This window comes from Sardina pilchardus, chromosome 22, assembly GCF_963854185.1.
Source record: "Sardina pilchardus chromosome 22, fSarPil1.1, whole genome shotgun sequence".
NCBI lineage: Eukaryota > Metazoa > Chordata > Actinopteri > Clupeiformes > Clupeidae > Sardina > Sardina pilchardus.
Window position 1 is genome coordinate 7,923,132 of NC_085015.1, and position 16,108 is coordinate 7,939,239.

The 16,108-nt window shown below is 43.1% G+C and overlaps 1 protein-coding gene across 1 annotated transcript; it reads left to right on the top strand.

The window, feature by feature from the left end:
- Positions 1 to 2,861: 2,861 nt before the first annotated feature.
- tubgcp2 (tubulin gamma complex component 2) lies at positions 2,862 to 16,093 on the top strand. The gene is made up of 18 exons (XM_062525682.1): positions 2,862 to 2,930; positions 3,339 to 3,501; positions 3,610 to 3,738; positions 4,032 to 4,208; positions 4,424 to 4,583; positions 5,074 to 5,281; positions 5,685 to 5,884; positions 6,366 to 6,555; positions 7,102 to 7,247; positions 7,812 to 7,992; positions 8,322 to 8,502; positions 9,533 to 9,705; positions 10,443 to 10,571; positions 11,257 to 11,377; positions 12,335 to 12,478; positions 13,314 to 13,427; positions 13,975 to 14,138; positions 15,578 to 16,093. Exons 2-18 carry the CDS (start codon positions 3,352 to 3,354, stop codon positions 15,651 to 15,653), a joined length of 2,643 nt encoding a protein of 880 aa, XP_062381666.1. The 5' UTR covers positions 2,862 to 2,930; positions 3,339 to 3,351; the 3' UTR covers positions 15,654 to 16,093.
- The last annotated feature ends 15 nt before the right edge of the window (positions 16,094 to 16,108 follow it).

A 16,108-nucleotide genomic window follows, 5' to 3' on the forward strand; every position in this document is an offset into this window, starting at 1 on the left:
TTAGATGTGCCTCTGCGTGTAGCCTCAACATTGAACCAAGTTTTGAAACTGACATTGACTTCTTGAAAAACAAGGCTTGTTGCCATCTAAAATAATAATAATGAAAATAATAAATATTAATATAATATATAATAATATTATATACATACTGTATATACTATAGATGTAATATATATATATATATATATATATATATATATATGTGTGTGTGTGTGTGTGTGTGTGTGTGTGTGTGTGTGTGTAGAGAGAGAGAGAGAGAGAGAGAGATTCTACTGAAACATATTTTTATCTGGTCTATAGGGCTATTTATATGTCCTTTTTCAGACATAGTTGGCTCAACTCAAATAATCCATAAATTCTCTTCACATCAGCCTGCTTAGATCACTAGATCAATAGTCAGAGCTCACGACATGGGTCATGGGTGTCATGACATGGAGATTCACAATTCAGCTTGAGGAGGCTAGTGAGTTTTCAACTTCAACTTCAACTTTATTTTGTCCCCCAATGGGGCAATTCATTTGCAGGAGTGAAGAGCACAACACAACATACAACATAAACCACTCACATAAAGGGACAGATCACAGATAACAAAGGACAGATCACAGATGACAGCCAAAGACAACATGATGATAAGATGCATAAAAGAAAATAAAAAACAGGCTGTGCTGTGCCTAGACCAAGCTGGCCAAAGTGCTATTTGACTAAAGTGCGCTGTGCAATAGGCTACCTCCTTCTCTTGGAGTTGAGGAGGGAGACAGCAGAGGGGATGAAAGATTGTTTATATCTGTTGGTTTTGATTGGTGGAAGTCTGAAAAGGGAACCAGAAGGAAGCAGCTCAAATTGTTGGTATAGTGGGTGGGAGCTATCAGACAGGATAGATTTTGCTTTGTTGTGCAACCTTTTATTGCACATGTCCTGCAAGGTTTCCTGTTTCAAACCAATTATTTTGCTGCTGATGTTGACCACTCTGGACAGCAGATTTTTGTTTTTAACATTGAGTGATTGAAACCAACAAATAAAAGAGAAGGTAAGCACAGACTCAATAAAAGAACGGTAAAACATGATCAACAGAGTCCTGTCAATCTGAAACTTTGCCAGTTTCCTAAGACAAAATAGACGCTGCTGGCTCCTCTTGTACACTGAAACAGTGTTGGACTCAAAGGTCAGTTTTTTATCAATAATGGTACCTAAGTACTTATAAGAGTCCACTAGTTCAATGTCTTGGCCCTGTATTACAGTGTTAACAGGAGGAGGTTGTGCACGTCTAAAATCAATAGTCATGTCCTTCGTCTTAGAGGCATTAATTGCTAAAAATGAGTCTTGACACCAATTCATAAAATAATCAACAACTGGGCCATGCAAGAATTCATCCCTGTCCAACAGGCTCACTATCACTGTGTCGTCAGCAAACTTCAGAATGTGGCGGTTCTCGTATGTGCTTCTGCAATCATTAGTGTACATAATGTACAGTAGGGGAGAGAGAACACATCCCTGCGGAGAGCCGGTGAATGATACAGACAAGTCAGACAGTTTCTCATTTACTCTCACCTTTTGAGTCCTACCCGTAAGGAAGTCAAGAATCCAGCCAACAATACTATTATCCACAGAGAACTTCAATTGACTCTTGAAGTCAATTTTTTGACTTCAAGAGTGATGAAAGGGTATGAAGAAAGTTCTTATAACCTACCATGGCAATGGTTCACTAATGCTCGTCCATAGCTCAATTAGCGTAACGCCTGACATAGGCCTATAGGACTGATCGCATTCTCGTTGGGCCCCAGCGTAGGCCTGCATGTTGCTTGCGGTTACATAACGTCTATTGAACACGGACAACGTTTTATGGCTATGGCTATGGCTATGGCTATGGCTATGGTTATTTAGCAGACGCCTTTGTCCAAAGCGACATACAAATAAATAGCAATACAAATTAAATAACAGTGAACAATTACAAAAAAGGGAGAATAGCAATATTATCAATACAACAATCATTTAAGCACTAATCTAATGAGAAATAAAACAATGAAATGACAAAAGCAATCAAATAAGTCACTCAGTTAATTATCTAATAACAATAACTATAGCAAGGTATGGCTAAATTTAAGGACAATAGCAGAATAAATGTAAAATTTTAACAATGGACAAATTATAACAAAACAAAACTATTATACAAACCATAACACATAACAAACACTCAAAAGACTAGTGTTTTACTAGACAGCACCTGTAATACCACGCTCTCTAGTGGTTGATTTAATATGGCAGCCCAATCAGTAGCCTACATAATTTACATTCATTCATTCATTCATTCATTCATTTTTTTTACTTTGCATTTATTTACTAATTTGATCATGAAAAATTACACTATATCATAGCCTACCACACAATCGTCTTTATCATTATCAACAGACTCTACTCCAAGCTACCAACTGTGTGCTCATAAGTAGGCCTACACAGAGCTGCTGACCTGTAGGACTAGACCTACCCCAAATAGGAGAAATAGATAACATATATTTTTATATTTAATTAATTAATTAATTAATTAATTAATTAATCAACGGTGTCTTGTAGCACAAGTTGTAATGCTGTTGTGTTGACATGACAAAACGCCACTCATTTCCGGATGTAACGTCACATTCTGAAGCAACTGCTCGTAGTATTTCAAAATAAGAGATCAACTTTTCAATCTGGATAGTAATGTCTATTGTCAATTTTATGACAGTAATTTATTTTCCAGATAGCTGGATTTTTTTTTTTTATTAACAGTGACCCTTAAAAACATATTGAACGTGTGATTTGACCATACATGTTTAATAAATCTCACACACAGCTTTTATTATGAAAAACCAAACGACATTCATGTTGTTACCTCAACAGTTGGCGGTAAGGTGGGCAGGCAAGCTGACAACAAATGTTATTAGTGCTGCGTCGAGGTGAGTAATTAATACACTTAACTCAAGATTTCATGTTTGCAATGGGCCAACCACAATGGATACGGGGTGGTTCTGATATGGTTAACATAGTTACCTTAAGTTACCAGCCTCGTATATTTATCAATTTGGGCGTATGGCTATCGCTGTCGTTAGCTAAATGGGACACTGTAGCCTCTGCAGACAATGTAGCAATAGCTAGCCAGATGTGATCTGCTAAGTAGTAACAATTAGGTTGTGTCCTGCCTATTTTTTTTTTTTTAATGTTAGCTTTTCAACTTCAACTATGAGCTGAAGGGAGCTCGTTGTCTTGGTAGATTTTTCACCCGACACATTGCATCACATTGATTTGTGAGAGCTTGAGCTATTACCTTGATAGGATGCAGTAAGTGATGTGTGTTGTCATTGCAGCTCGTGAACAGTCATGAGTGAGTTTAGAATACACCATGACGTGAATGAGCTCCTGAGTCTCCTGCATGTTCGAGGAGGAGATGGAGCCGAAGTTTACATCGATCTACTGCAGAAGAACAGGACTCCCTACGTCACCACCACTGTCTCGGCACACAGTGCCAAGGTATGCTACGGACGTATGCAACATATGCATCGAGCGTTTTGTTTAAATATTCAGTTACCGTGCTGTTTACGTCAACGTCTGATGGACACATACATGCACATGTTACAGGTGAAGATAGCGGAGTATTCCAAAACGCCAGAAGATTTTCTGAAGAAATATGAAGAACTCAAGTCAAAGAATGTGCGGAACCTTGATCCACTTGTTTACCTTCTGTCAAAGCTCACGGAAGACAAAGAGGTGACCTACTATCCCTCTTATGCACATCTTATCTTATGTACATAATTATTTGTTGAAATAAAAAAGAGTTAATTTCATTTATCTCATTTAATCCATGTGAAAGTATGTCAGAAGATAGTCGTGTGACTTGCTTTCACTGTAATTAAATGAGTTTTGAAGCTTGAGCGTGCATTTACCTTTTTGTTTTCTGTTTACTTACTTTGTTTACACACCCAAACAAACCCTCTTTTTGACGCAGTTGATCGCACCTCTTTCTTGCCTGTGAATTTCATCTATGAACACATTCCTTGCAGACGTTGCAGTACTTGCAGCAGAATGCCAAGGAGAGGACGGAGATGTCCGCCAACGCCTCCGCGGCCACCAGCTCAACCTTCGCCATCCCTCAGACCAGCACAAAGATGTCCATGCAGGAGCTGGAGGAACTGCGCAAGAAGCTGGGCAACGTCACCGCCAGCTCGAACGTTCCACAGGTCAGTATTATGGGATGGTCTAGGTCAGTGTAAAGCAAAGATTCTAGAACAGAGCTCTGTTCTAGAATCTTTGGTGTAAAGCAGGATGCAGGTATATAGTGGCACACATTATAGATAGTCGTCCTATTCGTTTTGATTTTCAGATGTCATTGAATGACACATATTTTACGCAGTGGAATAAAAATAAAAAATAAATGTGCTTTTTGTTTGAACAGTCTGCAGAGGTAACTCGGAAAATGCTAAGGGACAAGCACAACAAGAAGAACCCCACTCAGCCCATCCCTGTGTTTCCCAATTGGGTGTACGACAGGCCTGCCCTCATTGGGGATTTCATCACTGGAACCACACCTGTTGGAGAGCCAGCACCACCCATTGGTAAATGCCCCTCTGCTCCCACACATCCTGTAGCCCCTGTGTGCTGTAATTTCCCAGCTATTAGCCGCAGCTTATGCATTGATTTTGCTAAATTTCTTCAGATATGGGCTTAATGCACAGGGGCAGTTAATATGGTATTAGTTTCTTTTAACTCGTATAAAACACTGTTCTGTGGCTCATACACAATAGTGCAAACACAGGAAATCGCTGTACTATGTTTATGTAATGTTTGTGTTTATGTTGATGTTTTTATGCAAAGCGACTTACAGGGGCAAATCTCCCTGGAGCTACTTTTTAAGGGTTAAGTGCCTCACTCAAGGGCACAACGGTGGCAGTTAGGAGTTGAACTTTTGTGACCTACTGCTTGCTAGCTGAGTTCCTGAACCGCTACACTACCTGTTGCATGGCCTATATGAGTCACCGTGTCACAGTGTGAGATTTCGGGAAGCTTCTCCAAGAACTTTATGATTGTGAGCTTCTTCATCCTCAGGTACGATTCCGCTCACTGCCCAAGAGCAGGCGTTGGTGGAGGACCTGCTCTTCGTTCTGATTGGTGTGGACGGCCGTGACATCACTGCGCAGCCTGTGCTGGGTCGGCAGAGCCGCTCCTTCATCGTGGACACCTCTCTGGACATGTCAATCAAAGAGCTGGTGAACCGCATCCTACCGGTCGCCTCCTGCTACTCCACCATCACACGGTGAGTGACGCATCAGAAGCAGGATCCGAATCAGCTTTATTTTAGAATCTTTGAGCACACGGACAGGAATAATGTGAGAAGGGAGAGCGAATAAACAGTGCTTTCCCCCCTAGTCTGTGATTCTGCCAACAAAGTGCTTCCATCCAACGAAAGCCTTTTGCAAACACGCCCACCTAAAGAAACATAAAGAGTTGTTTGAAATGAAGCTTAAAATTGAAACCCTGCCAGCATTCTGCATTTCCAGATTTTAGATTTAATGTTTTTTTGTTTCTAACCTTGTGTATTAATTTTTTATTATTATTATTGATGCACAGTGAATAATATGTGGTTTTTTTTAATATTATTATTTGCATCCTTCTGCCCGCACTAACACAATGTTGGTACCGTTGGGGCTCACTCGCAGCTTCACGGAGGAGCGTTCGTCGTTTGAGTACGGGCAGGTGAACCACGCGTTGACGGCGGCCATGCGGACGCTGATGAAGGAGTACCTGATCCTGGTGACGCAGCTGGAGCACCTGCACCGGCAGGGCCTGCTCTCGCTGCAGAAGCTCTGGTTCTACATCCAGCCCACCATGCGCACCATGGAGATCCTCGCCTCCATCGGTGAGCTGAGGGAGATCCGCGGGGTCTGGAGTCCCCTTTTTTGGGCATGTGGGGCGTTGTTCAGTGTTGTTAATTTGATAATTATTACACTCCTAACTAAGGTGTTTTATTTATTTATTTATGAGGGAGATTGGTGGGGTCTGGAGTCCCCTTTTGGATATGTGGGGGGTGGGGTGGTGTTGTTCATTGGTGTTAATTAAACTCCTAAGGTGTTTATTATGTATGTGTTTGTTTTTTTTATTTATTTGTTTATTTTATATTGTTTATGTGCTGAAGTTTTCTTTTTCCTTTTTTTTAAGCTTTGTGTTAAAATTGAAAGAATCCTCATTAAGACAAACTGATTCTCACCCTCTTTCACTTATCAGACTTTGATAAACGTGCGCACTTTCGTAAGCTTATTGGCAAGTCGAATGCTTTTGAAATCGACCCGTCTCTTATCTATCCATCCATCCATCTAACAGTCGTTTCTCTGTATGAACAGCTACATCGGTGGAGAAGGGGGACTGCATGGGCGGCTCGACGCTGAGTCTCCTCCACGACCGCACGTTCAACTACACGGGGGACAGCCAGGCGCAGGAGCTGTGCCTGTACCTCACTAAAGCGGCCAGCGTACCCTACTTTGAGATCCTGGAGAAGTGGGTCTACCGGGGCATCATCAAAGATCCCTACAGGTGATGTCCGTGGCTGGGTGCTGTCACTGAATTTAACGAATTGGGAACGTAAAACTATTGTACAGTGCCTACTCCACTTACATTGTTATGATGTTGTTGTTGTTGTTGATGATGTTGTTGTTGATGATGTTGTTGTTATCATTGCTATCATTGTTATTATTATTATTATTATTAGTTACAATCCTTGCAGACGTTTACACAGACAGGAGCGGAGACATAGTTTTTCTAATATCACTCTCTAGTTTGTGCAGTTTTAGTATGTGCGTTTACCCTTGAAGTCGCCTGACCCTCATTTACATCTTCTGGTGATGATAATGATAAAATGATATTGCAACTATTGCACAAGCTTAATATAGCATGTTTTGCACCAAATTGTAAGTGATCAGAAATGCAGTTTCATTGGTTTGAATTCCATCTTGAAAGAATTCAGTTTTTACAGCATAATTCCGTTAACTGTTAGTATACAGTATGTGCAAATACAGTATATATATTGATGAGCTCAGGCTTGAGATTTGCCCTGTCTGAAGTCTTGTTGTTCTCCACAAGTGAGTTTATGGTGGAGGAGCACGAGCTGCAGAAAGAGAAGATTCAGGAAGACTATAACGACAAATACTGGGACCAACGCTACACCATCATCCAGCATCGAATCCCTTCTTTCCTGCAAAAGATGGCCGACAAGATACTGAGCACAGGTCTGTGTAATCTCTTGGATGAGTTTGTGTGATTTGAGTTCATTGATGGTAGAGGTGCTGGGTTTTAAGATATAAAAGGCTTGGAAAAGAGCATAGCAGTAACATTGATTGGGTTTCTTTTTATTAAGATGAATTTGTGTATATTGCAGCTAACTTTGGATAAAGAGCTAAAGTCAACCGATATTTTCCAAATGCTTTTATCCAAAATTACACAAACTCACAACGGCGGGAATCGTACCCGGGGTCATCCGATTGTCAGTCGCTGACGGCACCGCTGCTTAACCAGCATCTGGCAAATAAATTAAAAGATAAACTAGAAAAGCAATCACTGCACGTAAACCTGCATCCAGACGGTGATACGGATCACTCCCAAAATTGAAGAATTTTGTCCTTGGGTCATTTCAAAATGAAAATTTCATTGAAATCCATCCATAACATTTTGAGTTATCTTGCAAACAAGCAGACAGACAGACAAACCAACAAACAAACCAACAAACAAACCCCAATGAAAGCATAACCTTGGCCGAGGTAGGTTATTAACCAGCGATGTTGTTTCTGGTGCAGGCAAGTATCTGAACGTAGTTCGAGAGTGTGGTCGGGACGTGACGTGTCCAGACGCCAAAGAGGTCCTCTACACGCTGAAGGAGCGGGCGTACGTGGAGCAGATCGAGAAGGCCTACAACTACGCCAGCAAGGTGCTCCTGCACTTCCTCATGGAAGAGAAAGAGCTGGTGTCGCGCCTCAGGTGTGTGTGTGTGTGTGTGTGTGTGTGGACAAGAGAGCATAGGAGTAGCAATAATGATGATCGTTTTTATTTTCATAGCGCCTTTCTCAAACTCAGGGTAGCTTTACAGAGTAGAAAATATAACCACAATGGCAACAGACCATAATAGACAAGAGACAGAGGTATGTTAAAACATAGGCAAACGCACACAAATTATCGTTTGCCTTGAACTGCTATTGATCTATCCCTCTTCTAACTAGACTACTGAACTCAAACCGTTAACTGAAGGTGAATGATTGGTGGGAATTTTTCGGATTGATTCATCTTTTACGTTTATTTCTGTGCACTAGGTCCATAAAACACTACTTCCTGATGGACAAAGGCGACTTCTTCGTCCACTTCATGGACCTGACCGAAGAGGAGCTGAAGAAGCCCGTTGATGACATCATCCCACCCCGGCTGGAAGCTCTTCTGGAGTTGGCTCTCCGCATGAGCACGGCGAACACGGATCCGTTCAAGGACGACCTAAAGGTACGCCGCGTGGAACCTTTTTTTTTTAGATCTTTCTGTCTTTGATGGAAGAACAAGGGAATGCAGACTGCCCAACCTTCATTTAACAGGGTAGATGAATTACTTTTTTTTTTGGCCAGTAGAATTCAGACATGAAGAGAATTGATGAATCGTGAGATTCTTTGTTCTTTGTTTGATCTGATAACATCAATGCCCTAATGATCACGGCTCATCCTTGTTCTGTCTATTGTCGACGAGAAGCACTTGTTACATGTTGCTCACCTATCACCCAGCTGATCGAAGTAAGAATGAAACGTTCAAACAATGCATAATACAGAATCATGAGGACAAGGACTGTGTATGTAGATAGACAGCACATTGTCCATTGAAAGTGAAGCCAATGGAAAGATGGTTCGTTGGCCTGATTGGTTCGAGGGCTATCCCAATTTAAGGGGCAGCGGTGGCCTACTGGTTAGGGCTTTGGGCTTGTTCGATCCCCGGCCAGTAGGAAAAATGTGGGCGGGGAGAGTGGTTGAGCATTGCTCTCCCATGGCCACATCCACGGCTGAAGTGCCCTTGAGTAAGGCACCTAACCCCTCACACACACACACACACACACTTGAGGAAGGCATCTAACCCCTCGCTGCTCCCCTTGAGCAAGGCACCTAATCCCTAACCCCTCACTGCTCCCCTTGAGCAAGGCACCTAACCCCTCACTGCTCCCTGAATGCCGCTGTGGCAAGTATCTCACTACTGTGGGTTAGTGTGTGCTGTGTGTTTCACTAATTCACAGATTAAAAATCAAAAGAGGATAAAAAGAGTAGTATATACTTATACGTACAGTGTCATTTGAACTTTTCATTTTGATCATGCCTCTTGTGCAGTAGAAATACTGTGCGGACTCCATCTTACTTAACATTTAACAGTGTTAAGTCTCAAAAGATTAAGCTTAGTGTGGTGATAGCCGTATTGTGTTAGCCTGGCTAATACACAGGAAATGACTGCATGCCCCTCAACATGCCCCTCACTGCACTCCTGCTGCTCTCCGCAGATCGACCTGATGCAGCACGACGTGATCACACAGTTGCTGCGGGTGCTGGCCATCGAGACCAAGCAGGAGAAGGCCCTCATCCACGCCGACCCCACCGAGGTGGCCCTGTCCGGCCTCGAGGCCTTCTCCTTTGACTACATCGTCAAGTGGCCACTCTCGCTCATCATCAACAGGTAACTGCCGATACGTACCGGAATTGTCCAACTGTTAGCTGCGGCTCATACATGGATTTTACAAAATTTCTTCAGCTATGAGGTTAATACACGGGGGCCATTGATATGGTATTAATATGGTTTTGTTTCTTTTAACTTGCATAAAACACTGTCCTGCAGATTATACGTAATGCAGCTAATTCACAGGAAATTACTGTAGTTTGGTAGGACGGTCACTTGCACATCCCCCCCCTTTCTTTTGGCTACGTGCTGGACAAAGGTATAATAGGGACGTAAAACAGAAGAGGGAAGTGTCCGCACGCACACCAGTCAAGCTCCCAAATATTTGAATTAAAATCAGCAACGTTTGCCTGGAGAAGACCCAGAGGGTTTGACAAAGCCGTTGGTATCAATTTGAAACGTTTGGGATACTTTATTTTATTTTAGGATAATTTGTTTTATTTTGTGCAGCACTTTAGTCAGTGAAAGCTGTTACTTACTTAAATATCAAGCTTGGGTTATTGTTATTATATTAATTATGACTTGGGTGCCATGGGTAATTGCTGCATAATTATTGCATTGTTATTTACAGCTCATGATAGAGGATGAGGATATAGTAATTGTGTTGTATTACTGGTTGCTGGTTGTACTAAATGAATTGCAAGGTGTGTTAAAGACTTCCAATGAAACATGTAGTGTTGTCCATATGAAAACATAATAATGTCTCTTTTTTTGTTGTTGCGTTTGCCTGGGAACAGGAAAGCGCTGACGCGGTACCAGATGCTGTTCCGGCACATCTTCTACTGTAAGCACGTGGAGCGACTGCTCTGCAACGTCTGGATCAGCAACAAGATGGCCAAGCAGTTCTCCCTGCACTCGGCCAAATGGTGAGAGAGCCACGCATCGTCGTCTAGTGCAGGCTTTTGTTTGTTTTTGCGACTGGGCTCTCCCTACTGTACGTTTTATTCCATTGCTTGGTTGAATTCCCCATTGTCCTGCGTTCTATGAGGGGGTGCATTAACCGTATCTTATTTGCACACCTACTGTATGAAGTTGTTCCAATTTGGCCAAGCAGTTCTCCCTGCACTCGGCCAAATGGCGAGAGAGCCACACATCGGCGTCTTGTACGGCCAAGGCAGCATGGGAACACCCAGGCTAGTCCAGCGCAGGCTTTTAGAGCAATCCAACGTTTGTTTGTTTTTGCCACTGGGCTCTCTCTACTGTTGTGGAGTATTTGTATTTTACACAATTGGCAGAAATACCGCTGACCGGATGGCGTGCGCCCTTCACGTTACACTTTACAACATTACGAACATTACAAGTTGAAGCTGTGAAGGTTAACATTTTCAATTAGATGCCTTAAAGCATTACAGACATGTTTTTTGTCTTATTTTTGTCCTAGTGCATTCTTGCATACATTACTTTAATGAGTAGCTCATCCATTACTTTTCTCTCTTTCTCTCTCTCTCTCTCTCTCTCTCTCTTTCTCCATCTCTCTCTCCATCTCTCTCTCTCTCTCTCTCTTTCTCTCTCTCTCTCTCTCTCTCTCTCTCCATCTCTCTCTCTCTGTAGGTTTTCCACAGCGTTTGCGCTCAGGCAGCGCATGCTAAACTTTGTTCAGAACATCCAGTACTACATGATGTTCGAGGTCATGGAGCCCACCTGGCACGTCATGGAGAACAACCTCAAATCAGTGAGTCTCTAACGCCACATAAGCTCTCAACGTATCCCAAATAATCCCTGTGTCAGTGAATTAGATTTAGAAACCATCCTCAAAAAAGTGAGTCTCTCTTCTGCCACATAAGCTCTCAACGTATCCCAAATAATCCCTGTATCACTGAATTAGGAGCACCCATTGAAACCATCCTCAAATCAGTGAGCCTATACCATTACATACGCTCACAAACCATCCTAAGATCACAATGAGTCTACCGTCACACACGCTCACAAACCATCCTCAAATGAGTGTGTGAAGTAGCTTTGAGAAGAGACTCAGTCAAAGGCCGTTGAGGGTTTTGGAAGAGAAGTTACCCAAATACAACCCAGTGAGACTCACTCTCCTCAAAGCAGTAGGGTAGCTTCGGACAAAGAATTGACCTCAGTCTCTTTTGTCGACAAGGGAATGTAACGCTGGTCAGTAAATCACTAACCTAACAGGGGAAGAGAAGTCAAGGCCACCACTCTTGGATGAACACTGGCTCATCTGGCTTTTAAAATGTGTCACCTGTTCAGATTTTGCATGTCATTCTGTGTCATTCATTGCTGTGCTTTTGTGTGGCGAGGGTTGTTGTGAGTCTGCCAGTGATCACTGTGAAGTGGAATTTTGTGACTATAAGTGGAACAGTTTGTCCAGCAGGGGGCTCCATTTCCCAATGTACCGGGAAACAAAGAAATAACGGAACCATTATTCTGTCCTCTCTCTTGTCTCTCTCTCTCTCCTGTCTTCTCTTCTCTCTCTCTTCTCTCTCTCTCTATCTTTTTTTTCTCTTTCTCCTTCTTTCTCTCTCCTCTGTCTTTCTCTTGTTCTCTATCTTATATTCTCTCTCTATCTTTCTCTTCTCTTTCTCTCTTTCTCTCTCTCTCTTTTCTGTCTTTCTCTCTTGCTTTCTCTCTCTCTCTTCCTCTTCCCTCTCTCGTCCTCTTCCTCCAGGCATCAAACATTGACGATGTCCTGTGCCACCACACCAGTTTCCTAGACAACTGTCTGAAGGACTGCATGCTGACCAACCCGGAGCTGCTGAAGATCTTCTCCAAGCTCATGTCCGTCTGCGTCATGTTCACCAACTGTATGCAGGTCAGTGGCATCACATGTACTATTTGTGTTACAGTGTTGTGTACCTGATACAGTTATCATGAACAGAGTTCAAAATAGAATTCTTAGAAACTGGGTTGCGGTTGTGACCTGAGGTACATAGTGCATTAAAATTGGGCAAACAGTGGTAAACGTGTTTTCTTTGAACAGCTCAATTTGAATGATTTGGTGGTAATATTCCGATCTGAACGTTATTGCTTTGTTGTTGTTTGCAAACCTTCGCCTATGTTTATGAATTTGAATGCACCTCTGCTTTCCTACACTGTGGTCACAGTGAACCAGCGGTAAAGTCATTGACTGATAATTGCCGTAATTTCCCAACTATTAGCCGTGGCTTGTACATTGATTTTGCTAAATTTCTTCAGCTATGAGGTTAAAGAGACCCTATGCAACTTTTTCATAGTCATAAAATCGCTTAGAAATCGTTGTTTTGCTTGACTGACCAGTTTTATCGAAAACAGTCACATTTCCTCCCGCCCCTAGTGTCCCTATCCGCTATTACAACCTTGCAACTTTCTGATAAACGATCGTCTGCTGTTTACATCTGGAAGTCAGAGATGCGAAAGGAACAAGAAGAACCACGCTTGCAATTTATATATTTATATATAGCCTTATATGTATAAAAATATACACGCTAAAGCTGTCGGGGAAGCTCTGCAGAGAAATATGCAAGCATAAAACGAGCGAAAACGAAAAACGAAACCGAAACCAGAGATGAAATCGCCAATCCTGCATTATTCCTCTTTAATACACAGGGGCAGTTAATATGGTATCAATATGGTTTATTTTATTTTATTTTGTGTGTGTGTCCCTCCAGACGTTCACCCTCAGCATGCGTCTGGATGGGGAGATGAACCGGCTGAGCAGAGAAGCTCCCTCCACCCAGAGTGAGCGCGCCGAGGAGGCAGAGAAGAAGAAGCAGGCCTCTAAGGTACACACACACACACACACACACACACATACACACACACACACAACATCACATGTGCAAGCAGGCACACACACACACACACACGCACCATCACACGCACGCAGGCACACTCTCTCACACACACACTCACACACTCACACACACACACGGCATTCATCCTTTGCCAATTCTGTCTGCTTTTTCTTACCATTTGTATTTAGATGACGTCAGTTCACTGCCAGTTGGTTACTAGTTTGCTTTCCTGACGTTTGTTTACTGCCCCTTTCCCTGGAAACGGCTGTTTGGTTAATCAAACAGTCCAAGTCCAAACCTGATGTGGCACCACTAATTTGCCTAATTTACACGTCTAATCTCCAACGTTAAACATTGTTTACGACATTTTGTCCACTTTGGACTATTAGTAAATGCATTTAACCACAGAATAAAGTGTTTTATGTATGTAGTTATCGCAGATTATGAGCAAAGCCTTAGCAGGAAGTGAAACCAGGATGTGGTAGATGTAATCTCATGCCATGTCCATGTTCCTGTGGCACTCTGTTCTGGGCAGCATGTGGCGGAGCACATGGAGGCGCTGCAGTCGGACGCGGGCTTCGAGGCGACCATCGGCAAGTTCGACAGCAACTTCAGCACCATGCTGCTGGACCTGCTGGACAAGCTGAGCATCTACAGCACCAACGACTGCGAGCACAGCATGATCAACATCATCTACCGGTGCGTGTGGGGGGGGGGGGGGGGGGGGGGGGTCATCTACTGGGACTTTTATTTTTGTTTTTTTTTGTTTTATTTCGTTGTAGGCTCACTTTTACTCACAACTTGCTCTCCGGGACGAGAGCTTAGCAGACTTAGTTTAGCATTCACTATGCTAAGCTAAGCTAAGCTAGCAGGGGCACTGCCGCATTGAGATCATGCGCTTGCATGGAGACAAACATGTTTTTGCTCACTTATCTAACTCTAAGGGAGATATAGAATGGTGGCATGTTCCTTTTTAGTAGATGCATTTTACACTCCTCAGTCCTCAACCACAGACCTAAAAGTCCCCTTTGGTTCGTGGGAAGAGTGGTAGTAGTCATATAAGGCCCCCTTAAGAGGCCTTCTGCTTTAGGCCCAAATCACACACACACACACACACACACACACACACACACACACACACACACACACACAAACACACATTATAAATATCACACTTCTCTTTTAAACGTGTCTTCCATAACAGCTCAGACACTGACTGTAGAACACTCTGCAGTGAGTTGTTGAGGATGACACGTCCTCATAGTGGAGCACCGGTTGTTTTTTTTTTTGTGATCTGTCTGACCGTGGGAAAACTGGACCGGGCATCAAGGGACATCCTAAGCCCCTCATTCCATCCTGTAAATAAGTTGTGGTGGCATTCCCTCTTGTGTTCACTCCCAGGATGATGATGGGGCATTTGACATGACTGATAAGAAGTAGCTGTGGCATGTTGAGTGCACCATTGTCTGCTGTGAATTCCAGCGTGAGTGCAGTCCGCAGTAAAGGCCGGCACCCACCGGACACGTATGCGACGCGACAAGAAATAAAATAGTACTCCGTTGTTTTTAACGGCGCAAAGCCCACTAGAAACGACTGCCACGCGGCAGCCGCACAGGGTTAGAAAACTGTTCTAAACTCCTGCGAGTCAAGCCCACACCGTTAAACGCCGTGTCCGGTGGGCGCCGGTCTCAAAGTGCACAGTCGCGTCGTTCTCAGCGGCAAGTGCTTGTCAGACCCTTCAACTAGAAAGCTACTGTCTCGACTAAAGATTAAAATAATTAGGATTGTGAGGATAGGCCCCAGTCGTGGCCCGACTGGCTGGGGCACCTGCACCGCACGCCGGCGACCCGGATTCGATTCCCGCCCCGTGGTCCTTTCCGGATCCCACCCTACTCTCTCTCCCACTCGTTTCCTGTCACCCTACACTGTCCTATCTGATTAAAGGCATAAAAGCCCCAAAAAATATCTAAAAAAAAATAAAAAAAAGGATTGTGAGGATAATTGAGATACAAATCTATGTTGCAATGTAATACAGCTTCAGTGTGCCTGGTTTTCTGCCGTAAGACGGACGGACGGGTCGACAGACAGACAGTCTTGTGTGAGTCATGTGTGCTGACCGCATTCTTTTCTCCCCGCAGGTTGGATTTCAACGGCTTCTACACCGAGCGCTTGGAGAAGATGGCTATCGAGCGGAGCCAGAAAGCCGCTGCGTGACGTCGCCACGTCGTCTAAAAATGACAAACATCTGCACGACGTCACGGCCTCACAGCCAGATGTCGGCGACGTCGTAGCACTTCAGCTTCCTTTACTATATCCCGCTACAGAATGCCTGTAAAGAGCAGCACCTGCACTTCATTTTGTTCCGAAATCTGTTCCGTGTGAACCTTGTCTAATCGATGAACTGACTTGATTGTTGATGGTTCTGATGATGTTCTGGACTGGAGTGGACTGTGTGCACTGTTGTTATGCTGTTGTTACAAACATAACAAAAATTCTATTTAAACTTGTCTTACAAAAAAAAAAAAAACAATACAAAAAAAAACCCCAATAACATTGAGAGTGAATGCACTCGTTTGTAATTCCTTGAAAGTGTATTATGTAACTGTTGTTTATAAACGCCCCTTCCTTCCCCCCTCAACCTGGCCCCTTAATAAAGTCTTATGAAAAAA